General features: G+C 37.9%; 1 protein-coding gene across 2 annotated transcripts in view; it reads left to right on the top strand.

Moving 5' to 3' along the window:
* The window catches only part of ARL15 (ADP ribosylation factor like GTPase 15), a 243,710-nt gene extending 223,650 nt beyond the window's left edge, over positions 1 to 20,060 (top strand). For both annotated transcript variants that reach the window (XM_032674808.1, XM_032674810.1), the window contains one exon: positions 3,358 to 20,060. In XM_032674808.1, the coding sequence (XP_032530699.1) occupies positions 3,358 to 3,510 (153 nt within the window). In that variant the 3' untranslated portion in view covers positions 3,511 to 20,060. The remainder of the gene's footprint in view (positions 1 to 3,357) is intronic.
* The last annotated feature ends 6,056 nt before the right edge of the window (positions 20,061 to 26,116 follow it).

Raw genomic sequence — 26,116 nt, 5'->3', positions numbered from 1 at the left:
ATGTGTCAGACTTCTGAAGTACTTTGCTCCAGCATCCATGAACAGACAGAAAGCTTTTCATTGTTTATGCAGAGGGGAAGGCAGAAGAGCTTCTCTGAGGAACTCACCCCTTTTGTAGTAGTTTGACTGAAGGGAGCTGTAAAATAGTAACTGTTGATGATGCAAGAGCTACCTACGTGAGTATTCAGAGAATTTCAGCTTCCTTTGGATACTTTGGTGATTAGTGTACATCCTCTTAGGAAATCTGCAGGTAATGAGTGTGAATGATGGTCATCAAGGCAGAAAGCAACTAGAGAAACAAACATGGATGGAAAGCTGAGAACATTCCAGTGGAAAACTCAGCTGTATAAAAAAGTGTTGGGCATCTGTGCCAGTCTGTTTTCATGTAGTTGTTTCATCAGTTGTGTGTAAAAAAATGGTTCTTTAGTTAAGTCTAAAAAAAAGAATTGTTCTAAAAAGTGAATGACTTCTTCTGAGTTGAGAAGGGGAGAAGTTATAGTAAATTGGAAAATATTTGTTCCTGAAATCTTCTTTCTGGAAGTTTCAAAGTTCATAGAGCTCACTTGCAAAACCCTAGGGTTTAGCAAACTCCTTTGTGGTGTGAAGTTTAAATGAAGAAATATGGTAACATACCACAAAGTGTCCCTTGGGTTGTGGAAAATCACTTCTGTGCTACTTCTGGTTTAGTTATTTATTATTTGTAAGCCAATTAATGTTATTTTTCTTGATTTGTGTTAGACATGAGTCATCTAGCAAATCATTTTTTTCTCTGTAGAAGGTATGAAGTTGTTACTTAAGTGAGACAGTTGTGGTTTTATGCCAGTATCAAAACTTCCCATTTCAAAAGCCACTGGTTAACAAACACTTTGATTTTGGCATTCATCTAGGACCTATTATGCAGATACCCTGAACTGTTCTTTAGATGTGGAAAATGATGACAGCACATCACTGATTTAGTTACATTTTGATCACACAGGTAGAAATAGAAAAAAATACACTTTAATCAACATTGGGCATCCAAATAAATAATTTATCTGCAAAATTTGTTTCACTAAATCGATGCTGTGGCATCTGTAGTCATTTTTCTTGGCTAAAGGGTACCTTGGGAACCTGTATTGTGTTTGCCCACAAAGGCACAAGGCTCAATGCTAGTCTGCTTATGGCCACCAATTCTGTGTACATGTGTTTCTAGTTTTAAACCCAAGTATTGTCCTTACAATGTAATGACCATCCTTCATATGGTGTAGCCTTAATTCAAGAGTCTGTGTAAAGAAGATTGCAGACAGACTTCAGTGAACTCAAGAGGCTGATGGCAATAGTCTTCCAGTAGAGGGGGTGTGGTGGACATCCTCTGGGCTGTGGATCTGAAACATCTCAAATTACTCAGCCATATTTGTCAGTTTAAAATCAGTGGGCTGCTCTGCCTGCTAACTGCACTGATATCTTGCTTTGTTATCCTTCTGTGCAGCTTTTACTTCCTCCCCTTATGTGACAGTCAAGAAGGCTATTGCTGAAACAGGCAAGAGAGCTTTCTTACCCTGCTTCTCAAGTACTGTGATCAGTGCCATTGGGTAAATTCAATTTGGTGTCACTTCAGCTGCAGGGAACATAGCAATATGTCCCTTATAGAGATTAGTATTTTGGTTTTTATCGCGCATAACCATGCCAACATATCAAGTACTGATGTGGCACTGAAATAGCAATGCTAAAAAGTACGTATGATGAGACTAAAATACTGTTTGTTGAAGTCCTGTTTCTTTCAACTCGTATGTCTTGAAATTTGAGGGGAAGTGAATGTCTACTACTACACTGCATTTTCCAAGGTTATTGATATAATTCTACTTTGATGGAAATAGATTCTAAAATTTTTCACCTGTATCCAGCTGGGTAAGCAGAAGGTCCATCTCAAAACCCATTTTTTCCTGACATTTGTTACTAAACCCTATGGTCGAAATTTCTTTCTAAAAAATAAGAAAGCCTTCCTGCCACATGGTTGTGGTTGAATTCTGAATTATGTAAGTTGATACAACTACAGTTGGTTTCGTCCATTAGAATACATTGATAAACAAAACTGTAGACTGTAAGAGCTACATAGAGATGTTGCAGCTTGTATGGACTTTGGAAGCCTTTCTTTCTTTTCTTTTTTTTATTCCTCCTGCACGTGCAGCCTTACACAGTGTGGCTCCAGTTGCCTGGCTAGGGCCTCTACTGCCTACCATGTTATGAGTAACTGCTCCTGTTATTGTGCTGCATATTTGTGACACAGTCTGTGATAAAAGAAAATTAAGAGTATTTGGCAATAATTACAATGAACAAGAATGTCCAGACTAAGTCAGAGCTAAATACTTCTGTTGATATATTGACAGTAGTAAGTACTGATGGATATAGTTTTCGATGTAAAAACTAAATGTCTATGTGGACAAGTCAAACATGAGTAGACTTTTGGATTATTTACTTTCAAAAACTAAAATTTTGATGAAAACAGTAAATGGTGGATTAGTATAATCTGCAGACTACTGTCTTCTCCTAAGAAAATTAAAAAATATGTTTTGACATTTTACTTGGTATTTTGAAAAGTGATTGGAATATATTACTAAACTAAAATCATTCCTTTCTCAGTCTTCCTGTGGGTCTGTGTTTCTGCCTTGACAATTGGTGCAACAAATGTTACTAGTTATTGGTCTTTCAAATAAACTGCATCTTGTCTCACATATAATATTTATTACTATCCTACTAACATTAGTGTGCTAGTCTTTTATGTTTAATTGTAGAAAGACTAACCAATTTTGGAAGAATTTTTATTTTTGTAGGGTTCTCTATGTCACTAAGAGATGCTGTGCTATAGCTCACATTTGACTGGAATGTTTAGAATTTGTACATTTTTGATGTCTGATTTGTGAAGTTAGTCTTGTGACAAATTCTGCATCTTAAGTGTTTATCATCATTATACCAGTAAGAGTATAATGAAACATTCAGAGTTAACATTAAAATACAAACATAACCTAAAATTTCTTAGTTACTTTTGCTGGTTTGGATATGTTTTTGAGCAAATGTTTCATGTGCTTTGCTCTTTGCCTTAAATCACTACAATTCTTCCTCAGACCTCCCATGCTGTTAAATGCATGGGTAGAATGGTAGCTTCCAAGCGGTTCACTTACCTCTAAAGAAAACACTTTCAGGTCATGTTATATAACCTGTATTATAAGAGCAGATGTCGGTAAGATTCTAAAAATTAATATCCTCGTCTTTTTATGTGTTGATTTTTGGGGTTTTTTTATGTTTCGGTTTGTTTTTTTAGATGTGAGAGAGTTTTCATTATAATATTAATACACTGGTCTCTTTTTTTTTTCTCAATAGATAAAAAAATATTTTGAACTTGAGCCGCTTGCACGTGGAAAGCGTTGGATTCTTAAACCCTGCTCCTTGGATGATATGGAGGCAGTAAAAGACAGCTTCTCCCTTCTAATAAACTTGCTAGAAGAGAGAGACTTCGAACCTTCAAGAATGTGAAATCCAAGAGAAAGGAGTGGTTCTCCAGACATCACTGTACTTGCTCATTCTGCACGCAGCTTAATTATGGTGTGGTATCAAGACTGAGCTGTGATATGTTGTTCATACAGAGTTAGTGCAGAATGTCCTTTTGTTAAAATAAATGTTCTGTGAGTCAGGTACACAACTATTTCCAGTAGAGTTGTCTATGCTACTGAAGTAGGAAGTTCCTCTTTGTTTACCACTATTTCTGCACACTGCATGTTGCTTTCTTGCTTAGCGATCATCCTTGATGGGGAATTTTGCGCGCACAAAAATAACCTAGTCTGTAAGGAGGAATTCTATGTGTTACCTTGGATTTTAAAAAATAACTAATATCTAAATTATGTGTGGGTCTAATTTGTATTAGCTTGTTTACTGACCTCACAGTATGGAAAAGCACAGCCACTGAGAACCTAGGATACCTAAAAGGCAAGCAGTTTCATGTTAATGCAAAGGTTATTCCTGAGGTTTTACTAAGTGAAAACACAGTTGACAAATTAGTTGAATCCTCTTTTAAAATCACTGCATAACCTTGCCAAAGGCAGAACAGTTATTTTGCTGGAAGTTTGATGAAAAGTGAATTAACAAACAGATGTGCACAGATAACAGTATTTGGGGAAAGTAGGTGACATTAACAGGTGATCTAAGTAAAATGATTTTCTTAGAAAAATACAAAAGTTGGACAAAGGAATAAACTAATTGAAAGTAGTTTTCCGTAAAAAAAGCAAGGTAAATGTCTGTTAGTTCATCTGTGGAAGCTTTATTACTAGTTAGAAGTATGAGTGATTTGAAATAAGGACTGCTTCCTTTATCACTCATTTGTAGACTACTACTGTTATTGTAACATTGCCAAGGCATCTATACCATAATTAAGGGTCTTCCAGTGTTTGTACTTCTCTTTTCAAGGGGATTATGTCTTGTTCTTTCAAGCTTACTCTGGGCTAAGTGTTACTTAGAAGACAAAAAAGTATTCATTGGAAAACAACATTTGTAATACATTTAGAAAAAGCCCCTTTGGTTCAAGTAACACAGTCCACATTTTCTATTTCCACATTTTCCCCAGATTTGCAGTATTTTGGCTGCCTTTTGTTTATTTTTTTAAAACTTTATAACCCAATTTTGTTCATTAAAGAAATGTGCCAGGCCACTTGTCACTGAGTCAGTGGCAACAGGGGACGTGCAGATCAGTTGCTGGACTGGTGCACACCTTGAATGCTGTGCCTTGCACATTCAGCTACCCTTGAGTGTCTGCAAACACAAACTGTAGTGATGTGTCATTAGTTTCTCATTGATTCTGCTTGTGTTCTGAAATTTATAATGCCATTTTTCAGGGCTTTAAGCAGCATATCTTTCCACTCTGAGCATTTATATTTTGTTTAATGTTTATTGTAGTCTCTCATTAGTTTATTTGGGGATAAGAAAATAGCAAAGATCAGCTTTTAAAGGCTGATAAAAGCCATTTCTCTATTACTTGCAATTATACTCTTTGTTAAACAAAATGTTTTTAATAGGTATTTTTGTTTACTTTTCAATTTCCTTGGATTTCCTGCATTGCTCTCACTGTTTTAACTTGGTTCCTGTTATCAGAAAGAAGCTGGGAAAATTGATAAAACTCCTTGTTTCATTTTGAGATAGAATAGGCAGAAAGCCTGAAGGGCATCTCCTTGCTTTGTTTTTTTATTCTCTTTCCTACCAGGTCAATTGTCTCACTCCTAATACTCTTGGAAATAACCAAGAACTGGAATTGTTCATTTTGAAGCACAGAGTAGCCCTGCTTTGGTTCAATTCTCTCTACACACTTTAGTCAGGACCCATCTGCCCATCAGTTTCTCTTGTATGGGTTAAGAAGGTTCCTTTCCCTGGATTTTAGAAGGAATTGGATCTAATTTACAATTTCAAACTCTCTCTTAGCTTACGTGAGATTAGAGGCTACAGGGTCCTCAGATTTCCACAAGGTCCCCAAATTTCTGTCCTGTTTAGAGACAACGACAAGTAAGTGGTAAGGAGGAGGTGGGAAAATTACTTGCCAGAGAAGGCAGGCAAAATGGGGGATTCAGAGCTTTTACTGCTTTTTCATTGGCCATTAGTTAGAAGATGTGAAATAACATTTTTTTACTGTTTTCCCCCTTCTTTCCCTTAGTTATGGACCAAAAGTTACAGGAAATGAAAATAAGCCCAACCATATTGCATTCTTGAAACTTTACTTATTTCTGCCATCAGTAGAAAAACCATCGGTCTGGTCCAAAAACTTTAGTGTTTTCAAGTTACATTTTGGTCATGATCTCCCAGATATGCACTGTTAGAAGGTGCTACATGACTAACATGAAAAAGGCCCAATACATTGATGAGAATATGGTTTTGGCATATGCCGGTGGCCACTTAGACTAGGACCTTAAGGCAAATGTCAACTGCACAGAAGCAGTGATTTTGATTTACCGAATTATTTTGAGTATGCTTTTTCTTATTAATACAGCGATCATTCCTCACCACAGATTGAAACAATACCTCATAACTGCTGAAGGCTAAAACCAACACTTAACTTTACTTTGAATGTAGTACTTCTGTGGTTTTGTGTTGTAGATAGACTTAATGGATGTGTACCTTTTTAATGTCTATAAGAAACTTCACCTTTTTGTGAGGGGATAAAAACATTCAGTAGCAGCTCATGTCATAATTCCTTGTCTATAGTGTCGTTAAATGCTCTGGCTTGGTAGAATATGTAAGCACTATGCAGTTTGCATTCTGCTAACCAGTCTCAATTGCTTCAGTTTTTGTTGGTTTGTTTTGGTTTGGTTTTTTTTTTAATCTTTTCAAATGTGTTCATCATTTAGGTGGAATAAACTTGGGCACTAGGCTCTACTTTACTTGCAAGTTCATTAAGGAGTGAACATTTTCTTTTTAAAAAAGATGTTGTGCTTTAATGTTCTTTAGCCATCTGTTAAATTACTTCGTGTGTGTATGTGTGTGTGCCCACACTGGGCTTCTCAGACCTGTGGCTGTCTGCAGTGTCTCAGCCGTCAGAGTGAAAACATTATCAATCAATATCCAACAACAGCTGGTTTTGACAACCTTCTGTCTGCTGCCTAATGTTTTACAGCTCATCAGTAAGACTTCTTTGTCTGCCCACTCTGAGCTGGTAATCTTACTGCTTCCATGTCGTGTCCTGTAGTTGTACTTCTAGCATTTGTATGGATAAAAAGTTAAATCTTAGTGGGTTTTGATATTCTTTCTTGCTGTATAATGCTCCACGTGTATCTTAGCTTGCCTATTCAAATACGCTATACAAAAATCTGTGATGTATTATTTCATTTAACTTCTTGCATTTCATTATATTTATAGAAGTTGCAGATTTTTGTACCGTATTACTTAATACAGTTGCCTTTTTGTAATGGCAATTAATTTATATTACAAAAGTTTGTATCTTTTCTGTAGTCAAAAAATATTAGTTAACTGCCATATTATCTTAACTTTATACTAAAAATACAGTGTCTATACATGAAGTTGACCCAATCAAATGGTCAACTGCTGACATGGGGAACCTGTACTGTTTATGATTTATACATAATTTCCACTATCAAAAAAAAAAAAAAAGAAAGAAAGAAAAAAAAAAAGAAAATAAATGCTGTGTAGAATTGAGTTGATAAGTTTTGATTTCTTGAGAAAGTAGCCAATTTGGGAGTATGGCATATTACCTTGATTTGGAATGTTCAAGATGAATTATTTACCCATAAGTGTAAAAAAATATTCTTGTATAAATCATTACTACGTCATACGTAGTTACACATTTACACACACATACATACGAAATAGAAACTTTCAAAAATTGACTGATTTTTTTGACAGCAAGATGTCATTACTCTGGAAATATATGTAAATGGTATTGCAGGTTTATTGCTGAAACAGGGATTGGAATAATCTTTATACAATTCTTCCATAATATTATTGAAAGACATGTTTATATGACTAGAAATTATTTTTAAATAAATGACATGGCAAAGTACATATACAAAACAAAAACTACAGAAGTTGAGCAAAAGAATATACTCTGGGGAAAATAAAAGATTGTTGAAACAGCTCAGTGTTATCCTATCGAACACTGAGTAGAAGATGCTCTTAACAATGCAAGTTGTAACAGCTGATGGAAATATAGCACTGCTGAGCCAGACTGGAGTTGCTGATTCAGCTACTAAGGTATGCTTTTTCCATTTTACTATTTTTACATCTGCCTCTTAACCAAGACTAGGAATGAAATGAAAGATTTTTAAACTGATAATTGTTTTTTAATTCTTTTGTTTCATATAAATCGGAATTGAAAACCAGCTAATCATGCCTCATTTGATAGCTCTTGAAAGAATTTTCATTAGCTCATTAGCCCTTTGACCTAATAGTTTAAACAAATAAAAACATCTGTTTGTGTCAGCTGTAGGGTTAGTCATCCAGAGCCCAGGTTAACATAAGGATAAGAGAGAGAGTCCCATGTCCTACATGAAGAAAACCCAAACTGTTTTCAATATCTGCAGTTGAAAAGGATCCCTGAAATCAAGTAGGGCTGTTACTGAATTCTGTTAGGCGAAGAAGCAAAAAGATCATTACCTTTCTCAGTCCTCAGCCCTCATGAGTGAACTGACTAATTTCATTGTGTGGGTTGGACTGAAGATCAGATCTAATTTAAATAGTTCTGGGATATTCATGCTTAATGCTACCTACTTATAATGTGTTGTAGCTTTTATCACAGATACATTTGGAGAAGCCAAAGTATGCTGTGTATATTGATTGTTCATTCACCATATTTCATACGAAAATGTAATATGTGGTATTCCGGTGGGTTTTGATGGGATATGTTCAGGGCAACCTTGTTTATAGAGGGTATATTTGTGCATCAAGCATGTTCAGCACTTCTATTTATGTCTTAAACATGCCTCAGTTTTTTAATCACTGAATATCTCCAGGAAAGGCAGATATTCGAATGTCAGTGTTGGTTCTAACAGTAGATTATGTAGCTCCAGTTACCTGTGACAGTAAACTGGGAGAGAACAAAAGTATTCTAATCATCTGGTTGCCAGGTTTACAGTAAATCCAACTGAAGTATTTAGCAAAATGTCCAGTGCTGGTTTGGGATGATTATGGGAGAAGAGGCACTCATTGCCTGAAAATAACCTGAATCACAGAATCACAGAATATCCTGAGTTGGAAGGGACTCACAAGGAAAATTAAAGTCCTGGCCCTGTACAGAACAGCCACGAGAGTCACACCATATGCCTGAGAGCATTGTCCAAACACTTCTTGAACTCTGTCAAGCTTGGTACTGTGACCACTTCCCTGGGGAGCCTGTTCCAGTGCCAACCACCCTCTGGGTGGAGAATGTTTTATTAGGTTCTAAACCTCTCCTGACACAGCTTCAAGCCATTTCCACAGGTCCTCTCACTGGTCACCAGAGAGAAGAGGTTGGTCCCTGCCCCTCCACTTCCCCTCCAGAGGAAGCTGTAGACTGTGATGAGGTCTCCCCTCAGTCTCCTCTTTTCCAGCCTGGTTTTGGTAAAGACCATATTTGTAATGAAAAACTATTGTATAGTTAATTTCTAAGCAGAGAAACATTTCTTACACATGAAAAAACTATACATGGATTTGAGAACCTGCCCACATACTAAGAAGAGGCATGAATTGTACCTAAAACTAACAACAAATAAAACCAACCATCACAGCGTCTTTTTTTTTTACCTGCCACCTCACAATAGTAAAATGCTGTTGTTCAGTTTTATTATGATGCCATGTAACTATAATTTATTGCATTTTGGTGTGCACTGGAAAGTATTTGCATGTAATAAGTAAAAGAAGATAAAAATCCGTTTGTGGTTTGGCAACTTCCATGTATGAAGAGCTGCCCTCTTTCTAAGGAGACATTGAGCATTGGAGTACAGGAGCCTTATACTGTAACTTTGTTATAAATCACTGCTAACTGAAATGCTAAATAATGGAAATCCCAAACAAAAAGTCTGGTATTTTTTAAATGCATAGTCCCAAAGATGGTGTGAGGACAGAGGAAATCAAGACTTGCAAATGAATGTTGCAAAACCAAAACAAGTTTAATGGCCAATCACACAGCAAAGTATTTGGTGTTTTAACAGTGTGGCAGTCTTGAATTTGGAAGGTTGATAGATTTTTCAGGATCAAAAGAACATTTTGTAAAAAGTTTAATTTTATAGTAGGTTACATTTTGGGCCTGTCAACTTTGACACAGTCTCATTAAAGCAATAATTCCTGCTGTGCATTAGGGTTGGCACTCCAAAAATTTCTTCTATGGAAATGAATCTGTTCTGTGTTCTGTTAGAAATGCTCAAATAGCATTGTTTGTCCTGTGTCACCTTAATTATTTGAAAGGACGTATCCTAGCATTTCCTCAGAGATGCATATACACCCAAATTGCAATATTATTGTATCTTTCAAAGACCCCATTTCTGCCAATGTCAAAATTGTCTATTTTAATGCTTATGAAAACAAATATCTATTTGCAAATCTGTCAGAATTATTTTATTATAGCATTCCCAAGTATGTAAGACCTAGAGATTCAAAATATGAATGGGATTGCACCATTTAAAATTAACACTGATTAACTGCAGTATCTGGGAAATTTTTTTTTTATTTAACAGTGGAATGAAAAATGCAACTCATAATTGCCCCAATATTTGTCTTGCTGCAGAGAAAAAATTAGCACTCATTAGAATTCATATGGGTTATGACAGCCTTAGTCCATTTTTACTAAATTGCTTTGCTTGTCAATCCACTCTGGTTTACATGTGTGTCGGTTAAAACTGAAAGACTTCCTTCAAGTATTTGAAACTAAGGTTGATTTAAAAAAATGCTAATTGCCTTGTCTAAAAATATTTTTTACATGATTTGCAGGAGTGTGACTGTTGCAGAAAAATTCACTTTTGCCTTTAAGATATAGAGCATGACCTTTTGGTTACAGTAAATACAGTACTGCAAGTCTGGTAAAGTCATCACATATACTAAAGGTATTGAGACCATTTACCTCACATTCCTTCCTATTAGCTTCCACAATTAACATGATCCACAGCTGAAAAAATAATTCTAGTTGTCGCTGATAAATGGGGTGAAATCGTCAATCACTGAAGTTGACAGTATTATTTTAAAAAGATATTGCAAACAAATGTTTACCCAGAGATAGTAGTATGTTGCTGAGATTTTGTTCTTTGGGGTTCTCTCATTTCATTCATGTTGCTGACTTTGGTGCTCAATCTCAGATTAAAGAAGGGGTTTTTTTGCTTTGGGTTTTTTGGGAGGTATTTTGTATTTTGTTTTGGGGTTTTTGGGGTTTTTTTGGTTTTTTGTGGTGTTTTTTTTTTCTGTAGCGCGAAGAGTACCAAACACCCATACATCAAAGTGTTTAACAGAACCAGGAGCATTCCTGGTAACACTCTGAGATATAACTTCAGCTTTTTTTAATTTGTTTTCTTTTCTTGATATGATGTGCAGACCTGAGATTTTGGTTCAGGCCTCTGTCTCCACTGAGAGGTGCCAGTAATACAGAACTCTCCTATTATGGGCTAAATAGATATCTTGCCTATTTTTAATGCTCACTTTTGATCTCTGAAGAATTTTAATATCAAGGTAAAATATTACATGTTGGTTTCATATGTAGATGCTTCAGTGACATAGACATTAATGAAAATGCATACAGTGTTCATAGAGAAGAAATATCTTGGTTTTGACATTCTCAGTGCTGAGGAGAAATCTTTCATAAAACTGCTGCGGGATGGTGAGTCTCATTCTGTCTGCTTGTGAGAGGCAGTTTTGCTTTTAAGTTTGGTTCAAAACAAATTAAATAGAAACTTTTCTTTCAAGTTTGATATTTTAAACTACCTGGATACTGCTAATTAGCATGTTCTCCAGCACTTTGTCTGTGAGAATCATTTCACATCTAACCTGATTAAGGCCTGAGGAGGTGTTCACTACTAGTCAATGTTTCCAGTTAGTGATTTGATCTTTTCAATTTCTTTCTGCATATAACATTTAAAAAACCCCTTGATGTTCACACCTGTTTGCACATCTTGTGTCAGGCAAGTGTGCCCTAGGAGTGGTTGTTGAGGCAAGTCTGGAATTCTCCTGGCACTCAAGGATCAGTTTGTTCTCATTTGTCTCCAGATGAGACACAATATTGTGTTCTTTCTCCATCAAGGACCATTTTCTCACCATCTTTTTTGTTTCCATGTCTGCTTATTTTGGATGGGAACTCTGGATCATGGAATAACTAATGTTGGATGATGCATTTTCTTTTAGCAAAACAGGGACTATTGCAGGAGAAATAGTTCTGAGACTCTTTTTTATGGTCAAAATTACAGGTTATGTTGCAAATACTAACTAGAAAATGTAATTGTTAGTCAATGGGTTTGAGTATATCTAAAAGCCAAGATAAAGTGTATCCTATTCTAGCTGACTGATGCTGAATATTGGTTCTCATTTGCTAATGTCAGAATTAAAGCAGAAAAAGTTGCCAAAAATACATGGTATCTGATTCAGCAGGAAGCTTAGCCCAGTGAGTCATGAGCCACCGTTCTGAATGGCACTGAGACCTCCATCTCTCTGATGGGAAGCAAAGATGGCCATCTGCCTGAACCTATGACCTGCAGACCATAAGATACTTAATACGTTTGCCACAGAGCTGAGGGGAGATGCCAGTTTGAGGAGGCCTTGATAGCAGCTCTACCTGACCGAGTCATGCCAACTCATATCTTCTGTCGAAGAAGGGACTAGCAGTCACTGTTCCAGCAGAGCCCGCTGCTTGCCAGTGGCCCACTTGACTTGTCAGGAATGGTGTGGAGTTTAGAGCCACAAGCCAGCCATGTCTGGCTTACTGAGACAAGCACTTTTCGAAGCGACGAAAGAAACACTGAAATGGGAAAATGAGTGCTGGTGGCAGGCCTCCACACCTGTCATGCTGTATTACAGTTTCAGTCTTTGATTGTTGGTCCCATAAAGGTGTCGTTTTCTTCATGTTATTAAAGCAATTACAGTTATTATACTAAATTTGTCCTTTCTGAAGGGAGCAAGAATAAATGAGAGAAGATTTGCATACAAATTGAGCCTGATGTGGGGGAAAATCGGAGCAGGTGGTGAAGCTGCGAGGAGACATTATGCAGGAGCATGGCCGGAGCTGCCCTCCTCCACAACCCGTTGCTGGTGACCCTTTGAGGAATGTCTCCTGACTGTCTGGTGGATTCATTTGAATGAAGGACAGTTTGGCACACTGTTATCCTGGGCAGATCAAAGGCCAGGCGTTGGCTGGATGGAGGGACAGAGGAGGCATGTGAAAGGCCTCCCCTCCCACTGGCAAGGCCTTTTCCTTGGCACTGCTCAGCCTTCCCCCACCTCTTCTCTCAGAGACATACCCCTGTGTAAGGCAGCTCTCCTGCCCCGTGGTGCCAGGTAGGATGCCTGCCTTTGCTGCAGGAGCACCTGCCTCTGAGTGTGGTGGGTTCCCCTGGCCTCAGTCAGCCGGGATAGTGAGTAGTGCTCTGGGACTGCACCTCCCATTGCATCCTAGGAAGGGCGTCAGGTCGCCCATGCAGGTGTTTGTAGTTCAGAAGAGGAAGACGTGGTGGGCAGCAGGCTTCCAAGCCCATCCAAAGTGACAGCATATTTGGCTTTTGGACATGGAAAGCCATTGCTCCAGTTTCCCACTGCGGTTGTGTTTCTTTACACAAGGTTCCCCTTGTGTGTCTAATGACAGGGATAGGGGTTCTCACTCATGAAAGTGCTACAAAATATTAGGAAATAAAGCTATTTTTTTTTTTCTGAGGCTGATTTTTATAGCCCAAGTCACTGCTAAACAAAGGATCAGTGGTGTGGAGGAAACACAAGTGCCTGGCCCTGTCCTTGTCAGGTTTGGACTAGTTTCAGCCCAACAAGCCTGGTACTGAGTAATTGATGTGCAAATTAATTTTATGATATTACTAGTAGATGAAAAGTGTATCTGAAATATACATTACTTGCAAATGAACCTTTGTTATAATGGGTTGTCCTCATTGAAACAGCCCTGGAACATGCTGTTTAAATAAGAAAGAATGGTGTTGTACTTTATTTTTAGTAATGTCTTTTGACGCTGAATAATATTCTTTGAATTCCTACAGATGTGAAAAAAAAGCAGCCCTCTTTCTCTTTTTTAGGAAAAAAAATTGTGTTTACATTTGTTTTATAAGTGGGAGAATGATTATAAGTTGTATCTTCATGGTCAGCATTGTCAGCTATATTATAGGGCAATAACTAAGTTGCTTTCCTGACTTAACATGTACATGGATATCAAGACCAATGAAGGTAAAATTAAACCAGTGAATGGCTGTCTGTGTGAAGATTCATATTAATTTTTAAAAGTCTATAGCAGTAACAAGTGTAGCAGATATCCTAAATCAGAACATGAGGATGATGTTGAATCATCTCAACTATTCTGAAGAGTTTCTCTGTGTTTCAATGTCAGACCTGTCTCCACTGAAAAAGAGTAACTGGATAGAGCATGAGCTACCAGAATCATGGCTGTTACTGCAGATCTGCTGCTTTAATCATGACAACTGTTCTGCTTTTCAGTCATGGTTCAAGATTGATCCAGAAATATTCACTTATTTCCATAGTTAAAGTTAAATCACTGATACAGAAGTTACTATCTGGGCATTCGAGTGCGGGATTACCAGCTTTTTACTTGGATATTTTCCTCTGCAGCCACAGAAGAAATAATTTCCTTTTTTTTTTTTTTTGCACCGTGGTATTTAAATGTGAGAAAACAGCTGAAAGGATAATAAGTTAGGAAAGCTAATTCTCCTTTTCCAGGCAATGAAGAGAAACCACATGGCAGGTGAAACATCTTGCTTTAGAAATCCTGGTAGACTCATTGATTTACAGAGATCTATCCAGTTCTCACAGTTATTAAACCAGAGGGATTAAGATTTGGAGGACATCACCAGCTAGTCTTAGTCACAGTGCAAGTAAGCAAATTTCTCTAATTTATATTTTTGATGACTTTAAAAAAAAAATTATCAAACCTATACTTCTGACCACTCCATGGCTTTGCAATCTAATAATAACACAGCTTAGACTTCTGAAATTCAGCAAAGTTTGTAAATACATTTTCCCTTATAATAAGTGATCTTTTAAGAATGAAGAAACATTTTTTTTTTAAATCAATATTTTAAAAAAATTACTTGCTTTGGTCATAGCTAATTTAGCCCTGATGAGGATTTTTTCATAGACAGAATAGAATATTATAGTTCAATTATACAGGCCTGCAACAATTATCTAGTCCGTCTGCCTCATTATTTGAGGATTTGGACCATTGTCCAAACCTGTCCACTGACCAGCTAGGATCCCTGACCATCTCTCTAAGAAGGCTGTTGCAGAGTTTGACCACCCTCTCATTAAAGAAATACTTCCTAATGTCCAGTCTAAATCTCCCCTTGTATTGCTTTGAACCATTTCTATGCATCCCGTGACAGGATACCATGGATCACTACCATAAATAGCAAAAATGCTAATTTTTGGACTGCAACTGTATGAACTTTTTCAGAAAACATTTTCTGCCATAATCTGTCCCATCAGAACCCTGTTTCTTCTCTTTATCTGCATCTGTTACTCAGTACTAATTCTCATTTTACGCCCTCTCAAGCATTCCCCTTACACAGAAGATTCTGAAATGCAAACACTTTCAAATACATTTCTGCATTCTTAGTGAAAAAACCCAAAACCAAAAAAAACTCGAAACCCTAGGTGTCAGGATGTTCAAAACATACAATATGTTTTTTATTTAATGCAAAGAGACACACAAAAAAAAGACATGTTGACCTCACTCCAGTAAGTTTTTCTCAAAAACATTGCAAAATATATGTAAATTCCCTTGGCCCATTCAACCTTTCCAGATGCATCGCTCTCCTGGGTACCTAGACAGATGTAGAGTCAAGTGGAAGTGCAGATAAGCATGTTCGATACCACCACTGTACTGAGATATGCAGACCTCCATATGGAAGGCAAATGTCATCAATTTTTTCCCCATTTTAAAGTTTCTTATGAGGAAAGTTTAGCCCTACCTGTGGTTACAGAACAAAGGAAAAATCTTTTCTATATGCATTTTATAAAATATCTGTTATGTACTAATTTATGGGACATTATAGCTAGAATACATGAAATACTTCAGTATTTATTTCTCCATCAGAATTGCTCAGGTTTTTCTTCACCTGTCAAAATGAATTGCCTCTGCTGAGCAGTGTCTCAGTGTTCTGCATGTCTCTATTCTGTGGTTGCTTTAAGGCCACAGTATATCAGATTCAGCTTCTTAAACTAAAAGGTAGGAAATTCAGGGAGAAAAATATTACCAAAGTAACTTCATTAAAGAGCTCTGTATGGAAGATCAATGTCTTTTCTCAAAATGCACTCAGAGAAAATGTTGTGTTGAAAAACAATAAAAAATATTACACTGATGTTTCAGAGGCTGTAAATGTGAGATTCTGTTACCAGAATTACTTTAGTGTCATATATACTTGCCTATAATTGACTTTATTTTGAAATTTTGTCATCTATCTTCATTTCTCTATCTGCCTTTGTAACACACCTTTTCAAACAGCACATGGTCTGGTTTTCATTCTCAGTAAAATTCCCTGTCCTCCTGCAGTTATCCTGAATGTCAAAATCAGGGCATAACTTGCCCACCTTCATGCTAAAGCATGACTCCTCTTATGGGGAGTTGCAGCTCTTGTTTTTCAGACCTATGGTTCTGAAGGTCTCGCAAAATCTTGGGATTATACATTTTTCCCTCATCTGTGAAATCTCTTCATACCTGCAGCATTTACACAGCATGGAATGAGTGTCCAGTAATGAATGATAATGAATGAAAAGACAGAACAAATGTATTTGGAGCAAGAGAGCCTTTCCACAATGTGTGCAGGGTGAATTTGGCAAATCCATATAAACTGACTAGAGAGGATGATAGGTATCACCCTCCATCGCTTGGGGCAAATATATTCAGAAACATAGGCTTGGTGTCTTCATCCATCACCTTCAAAACAACTCCCTAATCCATGGTCATGGTATCCTGGATGTGGGTCATGAGGTCAGGTAGAAGAAGTGAACTTCTCTGACTGGCCTGGTCATTCTGCTCTCCTTTTACCCGGGCAGGCAGGTTGACTTTTTTTTTCCATCTGAAGGCCATCGTGCAGTTCTCTGAACAAGTAAGTCTGGTGCCTATCCAGAAACTGACTAGTTCAGAACACTGATTCTCATCTTACCTATTCAGCTAGAAGGATAGAAACCCACTAAACTTTCACTCATTTTCTGCTTCATTTCTTGATCTTCAGGATCCTAGAAAAGGCTCCAGCATCCGAAGGGCTGGGGCTCCTTCTCATACAGCTGTAGTAACCATGAGCCCTGGGAATGCCTTGAGAAGTGATTTGGCTGCAGACATCTTCTTCATGGAAGGTGGTGTCTGTGGCACAGCTCAGCACAAAGGCTGCCTAATGTCACAACTTAGCTCCCTCAAAAACATGGCACAATGCTAGTAGCTCTGCTCAGACAATTGCCAGATAACATCTCAAAAGCATTCTGGGAAATGTTTTCCTGATTGACTATTTATCTCAGAGTCCCTCTCCCCTCAAGCAATTGAAATCTTGCTGGGAAAAAGGGCGCTTTTTAGAATCTGACATACACCTTAGTGTTGAGAGTATTAAGGATGTAGTGTTTCTTTCAAGGATGCCAGTTATGTCTGCAGCCTTCTACAGAGTCTTCATTGTCTGTTGGATAAAAGCTGAGACCCACAGTGCTGCTGACATTCAGACCATCCTCACATGAACAGTTGTTTACAGGTGTATGTAACAGTTTGAAGCACGCATATTTTCAGATAGTGACTGCTGCATGGTCTGTAGCTAAGCTATCTTGCAATCCAGACAGAACAACAGTTTAAAATAGATGAACTTGTGTCGATATTTCCCCATTTTTATCTAGGTTTCATGGAGTGCCTTTGAAAGTCTGTCTGGGCACTACTAGCTGTTAGCTCTCTAGGGAATATGTTTTGTTTGATTTAATTATAATAATGTCTGATATAACAATCTATTTCTACCAATTCTCACATCAATATTTATTCAGTGCCATAGTTTTGTGTTGTTGGAACATCCTGATTTAGCATTATTATTCTCCTATGGCTCTGTCTCTGTTATTCAAACAACTTTACAAACCTACAGCATTAAGCCTCACTCCATTCATTACAAAAGCGAGGACTTTTTTTCTTCCATTTTTCAACAAGGGAGATCAAATGCAAAATGATTTTGACCTGAAGATCATCTGGACTCTGAAGCAATGCTGGTGCTTGAACACGGGATCTCACTGCAGTGCTTTCCCTGTGCAATTAAGGCCTCCCACAGATTAAACTAGCAAAGCAAGTTTGCAATCCTTTCATGTTAAGCTACCCAAGGCACTTTCACTTTGGTAACCCAACAAAATTTGTCTGGGGCTTGATTTCATTAAACACAACCAGCACGCAGCCCTGTTGTACCTTGCAAACAGTTATGACTCTCTTCTGCAGCTGTTTCAGGGGAGACAAGGTGTGTACCAGCATGACTTGGGTTTTAGTTTTGTCAGAGTCCTTTGGGGTAAAAGCTATGTTTTGCATCACAGTACTACGGTTTTATGTAGGCAGTGTGTACAACAGTGTAATTTTACCTGGTACAGGAATTGTGTACTTACATCTTGGGTCATATTATGAAGAGGATTTAATGCTCCTTTTCATGAAAGACTAATTTTAAAGAGGCTTTTGTCTAAACAGTTAATAGATTTTGACTTTATCTTTTTGATGTGTTCTGTACGAGAAAGGATCTGTTGAATGCAGTTCATTTCTTTTAGCTGTAGCTAGACATTCACATATATCTTCTAAACAATATGAAGTAAAACCCAGTCAGCCATGAAGAAAGGATATCTGTTTACAGTTTAGAATCTGTGCTATTACATATTTGAAACCCTCACTATTGGATTTATGGATAGTTCATGTTGTTATTTAAATGTTTTATTTGTTTCTTTACTGTAATTCAAACCAATTAGTTTCTAATTTTCAGACAAAGTTGAAACTGATTCAGTTTAAACTGAATGGGTTCATGTGGCTATTTCAGCCTCAAAGATTTTGAACTATGTTAAATCCATTTACAGTTTTAGTGAAAAAATAGGGAAATACATTAAATTTTTCTTTAAAGTAAGTTGTTTAAGATTAGGTAACATATTTTCAAATGAAAATGTACTTCTAAATTAGGTGTGCCATAATATTACATTTTTTCTGAACATATATCCATCTGTACAGTTATCCCTGACTCACCAGAGCCAAATAGCAATTGAACATTCTTAATACCACACAGCGGTACTAGCGCCACTTCTTGCAACCCATACTTGTTTTTTCAATAGGTCTGTTTCTACCTTCATGATCTGAAAGGACTGCATACAGATGTGTTGCAGCAGATGCTTGTTTTATGTAGATGTGGTAAGAGTATATGCCTCCTTTCTTTCTGTTTCCATCTGGAGTTGTTTTCTCAATACTACTTCATACAAGATTAATTCCCATCCATCTTATTTTTGCTGTCCTAATGCTTTCCAGTAAAATGCTCTGGGATGACTAATACCCAGGTGAACCTACAGACTCCATCTAGTTTCTTTGGTAGTGAGTTTATGAGGAAAAGTTTATTTCTGCCCTACCCTCCTCCCTTGCTCTTCGTCTTCAGACGCTGCTGTCAGCACCAGTGGTGCAGCCTCAGTTTCCACTACGACAACGTAGAGCAGCAGAAGTGGGAACCACAGTCTGCATAGAGCAGTGCATCCCTTTCTCAGAGAAACCCAATCTGCATAAACTGCCACACTCTGAAGTTTTTAAACTTTCACCTTACTTCACAGTTTTCAAGTTAAAATAAACTGCTTGACTGCTTAATTGCAGCTGGATTGTAAATCTTCTAACAGTCATCTGTCTTATACAGCTTGCACACACCAGGGCGCTAAGCACAATCACAGAGCCTCACCAAAACGATGTATGTTTGCTGCAAATTCTAAATATGGTACAATTTTTGTGCTGTATCATTTTGATTTTGTGCTATTATCTTTTCAATTAAGATATTGCTGTTTTTTTTGTTCATGGAGACAAAAGGAAAGAGAGTAAACGCATAATAGGCAGTCCCTGGTTTGCCAGGATGGTACTGGAATAGATGAAATACATTTCACTATCTTGACTGTATCAGTGCACTCAAGCTGGATAAATGAACTGAAGAGGCCTCTGACCCAAAACAATGATATATAAAATGCCTCCTTCAATTATATTGAATATGAACCAACTGTATTTTTAAGAGGTTGTATCTCGTATGTCTGTATTCAGTCCTGTTTCTTCCCCCACCTCTCTGTGCTGCCTTTCCTTGTTAATTCATTTAAACAGGGTTTCTTTCTGCTCAATTTGCATTCAAATGGCTGTCAGGGGAATTTATGGAAATAATATAAGTGCTTTTATCACTGTGTATTTAGTCACATGTGCTAAATTTCAAAAGATGAACTTGTCTAGCATCTTAGCAAAAGAAAGAGTAAGAGTCAAGCACCAGTTTTATGGCTATAAAGCCAAGACCAGCATCCCAATGAATGATTTTTTTGGCTCAATTGATATATCTTTGTCTATTGTGGCCCATCTTATCCATTGTCTGGCAAATATTTTCTGCTTCTTCTTCCCCCCTTGCAAAGGAAGTAGCAAAAAGCCCTTCTCTAGATCCAGCATTCGCAAAGGAAGTAGCAAAAAGCCCTTCTCTAGATCCAGCATTCCACTCCACAGTGGAATCTGTTTCTTTTTTTTCTTTAGCAGTGAAACACAGATTTATTGAATTTTGGAAATTTCACTTTGTGTGCTGTTTCTTTTCCTTAACTGGTGTTAGAGCGATAGGGGCACATCTCTTTCTCACAGTTAGCAGGAACTCCACGGAGGCCACCATGGAACACCAGTAGTTACCTGTGTGTATTCTCTGAAAGATGAATCTGCCCCCTCTTCTCAAAGTTGCAATTAGCAGATTCCCCAACCCCCAGTGTATTTGGTAACATCTTCAGCAAATTCACAGCCAAGACAAACTTAATTTTGACCAAATCTGACACCAATGGTTTATTAAATTGAGCATGTAGTTATAGCTTAGGTAATATGAGATACTTTTTGGTCTGGCTCCTTTGAAACCCAAGTAACTTTATTTTTATTTTTGGCACTTGATGACAAATACTTCCTCCTCTGTTTTCCTGAAAATTGCAGTAATTAGTGCAGAAAGATACTTCTATAAAGCATGTAAGTAGTTCAGGGAAACAGTTGGAGGCAGGAATTGGTGGTTTTTCAGACAAAATCAAGAAATTTATTTTTAAGATTTTTTTTTTTTAGATCTACGGCTAAGCTGTCTGAGTGGCAAATTATCCATTATATTTTCACATATTTTCTAAAAGAAAGGGAGAAATTGTGCTGAAATTGTTTTGTGTAAATGTGAAAATGTTACATTTCAAGGCTTTAAATCTAGTGAGTTTTAGATGATTTGTGTTACTCTACCCTTCTTATTTAGAAAGTATATAGATATTGCATAGCACCCAAAAAAAGGCCCAATTCATTATGTAGGTGCAAGTTACTGATTTAATTATGAAATTCCTGAAATGGAGGAGGTTCAAAGGAGGAATCACAGAAGTTTTCAAATCTTCAGCTCAAGAAAAGTAATGTCGTGTCCAAGTATATTTAGTGAATGGTAATGTAAACCACAGACAAATAAAGAGAAGAGGAGAAACTAAATTCTCTGGCTCAAGATGGGAATGTATTGAATGCTTAGAGCCAGAGAAATGGGAGTATTTCCCTGGATTCTGCACTACTAATAAATCATTGCTGGTCATGCAATTTTTAGTGGTCTCAATAATGATTACATTTTGCGTATGCTGGTCACACTTAGAACTTACATATTGTCCTTTGTTCTGCTATCTGTATTACTAATGCTCTGGATGCTCTCAGGTGCTGAGGAATTACATTTTTTGTATACAATGAAAGAGGCAAGTGTCTTTAGGTACACACACCTATATATATGCATATGCCACACCTCCAGTCCAAGGAAAATATTATTTATCATACAAGTTTTTTTCAGAACTGTCATCAAGAAATATAAATAGATTTTGTAAAATAGGTAGAAAACTTAAAATTTAAATTAAATTCTATTTCTGAGCTTATTTTCCTTGTAGAGAGGACAAGAAACAAAAAACCACACCAGTCTATCTCAGATAGTGAGAAAATATGTTGCTTTGTGTTCATAAATTACTTAAAATTCTTTGGAGAAAGGCAGCTATTAAAGAAAAATCTGTCAGACTTGCAGTATACAATATCTTTACCTTAAGGAATTGTGATTCCTTGGGATGTGAATGAGGGTAGGGAATATGTAAACCAAGGGAACAGCCTCTAGAGGTGGGTGCTGAGCCATAATAGCACAAAGCCTGAAAAATGATGGAAGAAGAAACGACAATAGCTCCCTTTTTTTTTTTTTTTTTTTTTTGAGGAAAAGAGTATATGTGCATCTTCCAAACCATTGCAAGAGCGTTCACTAATGCATGTATGAAAGTTTGTCAGGATTGTTGGGTCTAAAAAACTTTCTTACTGGAAAGGACAAAATGTGAAAATACCCAATACTTATCAGGTCAAGAATAAAAAAAGATAACCAAGATTAATTGGTGGGAAGTTTAAAAAAGATCCCTATAAACATCTGTGAAGGACACAGTACTTTCTGAAAGTCAAAGTTGTTCCTCCATCCCTGTGGAGTTGGTGGAAGGACAGCCCAGAGACTGCAGATGAAAATCTTGGCACCAAGGAGTAAAAACCTGCTGAGAGGAACAGTGAACCAGCAGCCAAACCCCAGCAGTGACGAAGAAAACTTTCTGCAGGTTACGGAAGACTATGCCAGGTGTGCTGCTACTAGGGAAGCCACTGGGTTGACTGGACCAAAGCCTGGAAGCAGGATTTGATCTGTTTGAAATTCCACCAAAATAAAATGTCAAGGCAAATCTATGGCAAAGCTGTGGCTGACCTAGGTGTTGTCACAGTATTGAAGAACTATGACTTGATTTAAGCATTAGCAGAGCAAATCACAAATCAAAGTTGGGGGCAGGAAGGGTTAAGCTTGTTTTTTAAGCAAGTCACTAATATGCGCTGGCTGAGTGACCTAGAGTTTCCTTAAGGCTGAAGATATGTAACAACAGAAAGAGCAACAGAGCTATTGACAATGGAAAGCAGAAGATGGGTATTGTAAAAGTGCAGAATATTGTCTATTTTCAAGCTGAATTGACTAGGTACAGATCTATAAAGACTGGAAGCGGGACAGGAAATGACCTTTTAAGTTAATAATGTGTGAGTATAGAGTAACTTCAATGCCTTTCATTGAAATGTCCAGTCTTTGGATTCCCACCTTACAGAGAAAACTGGACTGAAGATTACACCAGCTCACAATCATGCTGTTTGCACTGCTCCCCTGGTTATGTGGAGCAGCAATTAGGTCCAACACTAGGAATCAGTTTTTTTACAAGTGTCAGCCTGATGTGTTAAGTTGAAATAAACTGAGAATAGTTGTTTGGATGAAGCTCAAAATGCTTTTCTTTGTAGAAGAAAAGCTCAGCTAGACCAACTAATAAAACCAAGTGAAAGATATAACCTATTTGGGCATCTCAGTGTTAACTTTCTACTGTGACAACACCCATTTCAGAAATATTGAACTATTTAGTGCCTCTGAAACATCTGGACTTTCTACTTGTTTCATAAGTCTCTAACAAAAAAATATCTGCACATCATCCATCAATCCACAGCCACACTGTTTTCTCACCCTATCATGATTAGATTCTTTAGGAGGTTTTAGTTTGTTTTTTTTTTTCCTGATGCTTTTCTCCCTGTTTTTCTTGGATATCCTTGTATTATTAATGGGCTCAATATATGCTCACTTCGAACTGTTAGAATTTAAACTAATAGGTGTTAGTTGTTGTTATATAAACTGGGCAAATGAGGACTTTTGGGGACCTGGCCTCTTTCCTTAGCCACAACAGACCCATTCTGGCAAAACTGAGACATATATCAACCACTGTTTGAAGGAATTCTATCTCCTATTGAGGCATGGAGAGCAGTGTTTTGTCCAGCTTGGTAGGTCAGTAGCACTATTGCTAGGGCTGTCCTGATATAAGTGAATGGAAATGCCTAAATATCCCTTCTCTAAATAAGTAGATAGGCGTTTCTATAGACCGAGATCTACACTGAACAGTCACTTCAGGGAAAAAAAGCTGAGTGGCCTCTGTGGGGAGTCCCTCAAAGAACTGTGCCTGTAGTGTAAGCAGTCAGTGTTTACCTGAACTACATCTACTGTGAAGTTAAAGACTCATTACATACTCTGTTGTGGAGGTGCCATTTTTCTTCCTCTTTAAATGTCAGTAAATGGATGAGGAATTCTGCCCCATCCATATGGGCTGGCGCTGGTTTTCTTGCAGAAGGAGGAGGGCAGCCAGCCACCAGGTGGCTTTAAGCAAAGGCTGAGCCCCTCTGGCCAGCACATATTCCTTCCCAGTTTACGCTGCTGAGTACTTTGCCTTTCTCCCCCACCTTTGCACCAGTGTCCTTTTTCCACATTGCTTTTCAGCCATATGAGTTCCCTGACCCAACCCAGTGTGCAACTGCATGTGTGCAATCAGTGCAAGATACTCGTAAAATTAGTTAGCTGTAAGACTGCTGAACTGAGACCAGGAAGGGAGTCAGGAGCAGAGGAAGCTGGCCTGGGACCAGCTGGGGCTGCCACGGCAAAGTTTCTGGTACACTGAGCAGCCTCTCAGAGACGGACGGTTTGCTGCCAGGTAGCGCAAGGAGCCGGCTGATACCAGAGCCTCGTGTGGGGATTGTTTCATCTGTCAGGTTGCCAGTGGATACACAACAATTGCAATCTCCACCACTCCTCCCTGCCGCAAAGACTGGGGGAGTTAGTCATGTGGAGCTCAGCTATGAGATTGTTAGGAGGGATGATAACAATGCACAAACATCAGACTGTTGTAAATAATGAGGAGAAAAGGGATGATTCAAGGATGTGCGTAATTAAGAATAATGGTTTGAAGAAAAACATCTTTTTATATATGTGAGTATTTTTATATGACCTCTGTCTGGAACTCAGCAAACAAAACTAAGGAGGAATCACAGTCTCCTCAAACAATATTACAAAGTGAGACCTTGATCTTGAAAATAAATCAGTGTGTCAGACTTAAATTCATTAATTTAATTTGTCTGAATACTAGGCAATTTAAGAAAAAACAGTCTGAAGAGCAGATACTGCTTTCTGGTCAGCCTGTGAAATAGTCCTGTAGTGGGAAATTGAGACATGTTTTGTAGAATCAAAAATTCTAGAAACCCTGCTGTGATTATCAGACAATTCATCTATTATCAGTAATAATCTTGAAATAAAAGTGGTCTGAAACACTGAGTATGCCTAAAAAAAGGAGTGAAGAATGTATGTAAAATTATTTAATTTTCTCTTCTAATCACTTTTTCTACTAGGCAGGAAAAAAAAAATCAGAAAAACACTGGCAAAAACATCTGAACAAAACAGCTTTTTATTGAACAATTAATCTAAGGTGCCCTCTAAAAGCCCAGACCATGGGAGGAGAAGATGGCAGCTCTCTCTGTCCCCAGACTGGAATGTAAGAACCTGCCTTCTCCGTGTGACATAGGTAATCAAGAGGGGAGGCATAGTGAACTGGGAGGGAAGAGGTGTGCCAGATGCTGCTGCCAAGCCCCAGTCAAACATTCAGCAGTTCTTAACCCATCATGTAGCACTCACCAGTCCAAAGCCAACTCAGCATTTTAACCAGACATTTGCTTTGGCACCAAATGCTTGGCATGAGGGACTGTACATGAAATCCATGTATTTGCAGCTCCCCACGTATGGTAACTCTGGGAGATGTGGGAAGAAGACACAGAGGATGCAGGTGGGGGTAGAGGGTGTGGTAAAGAGCAGATGAGAATGGTGAGGAGGAGGGGGAAAAAGATAGCAGAGGAAAGATAGGAGCAGAGGAAGTAAGTATATCAGTGAGAAAACAAGAGACAAGCGGACAGACTTCCTCTGTCTCTATTTTATCACAGTGCTCATCAATGCTTTCTGCGCTGTGCTGCTTCTCCTGCGTGCCTTTGCTCAGCAAACTCTGCTGAACAGCCAGCTGACTAGGCACTGTGCTTGAAATACACCAAGGCAGATTCAGCTGCCCTTCCAGGCTCTGCTGGAAACTTGGGAAAAGGGGAAAGAAAAGAAATTCTATTTTGCAAGACTTGACGTAATTCCAAGTACTTGAGACACAAAATAGGTAAACGTAATGGGGCTTTAATATCTTGCTCTCACCAATTAAAGTTATGCATTTGCCAGCAAAGCCATTACAGACCACCCTTCCAGGCACTTAGAACTTGGCTGTAATCATATGTTCTGGGAGTATCAAATTTTCTCTAGTTAGGAATCAAAAAGTCCTTGTGGGGCTGCTGAAACAGTGGAGGCTGGGATGGACAAAACAT

Source organism: Chiroxiphia lanceolata, chromosome Z (genome assembly GCF_009829145.1).
Source record: "Chiroxiphia lanceolata isolate bChiLan1 chromosome Z, bChiLan1.pri, whole genome shotgun sequence".
In the NCBI taxonomy this organism is placed as follows: domain Eukaryota; kingdom Metazoa; phylum Chordata; class Aves; order Passeriformes; family Pipridae; genus Chiroxiphia; species Chiroxiphia lanceolata.
The sequence above is the reverse complement of the archived record's forward strand: the minus strand, read 5'-3'. Positions and strand labels throughout refer to the sequence as shown.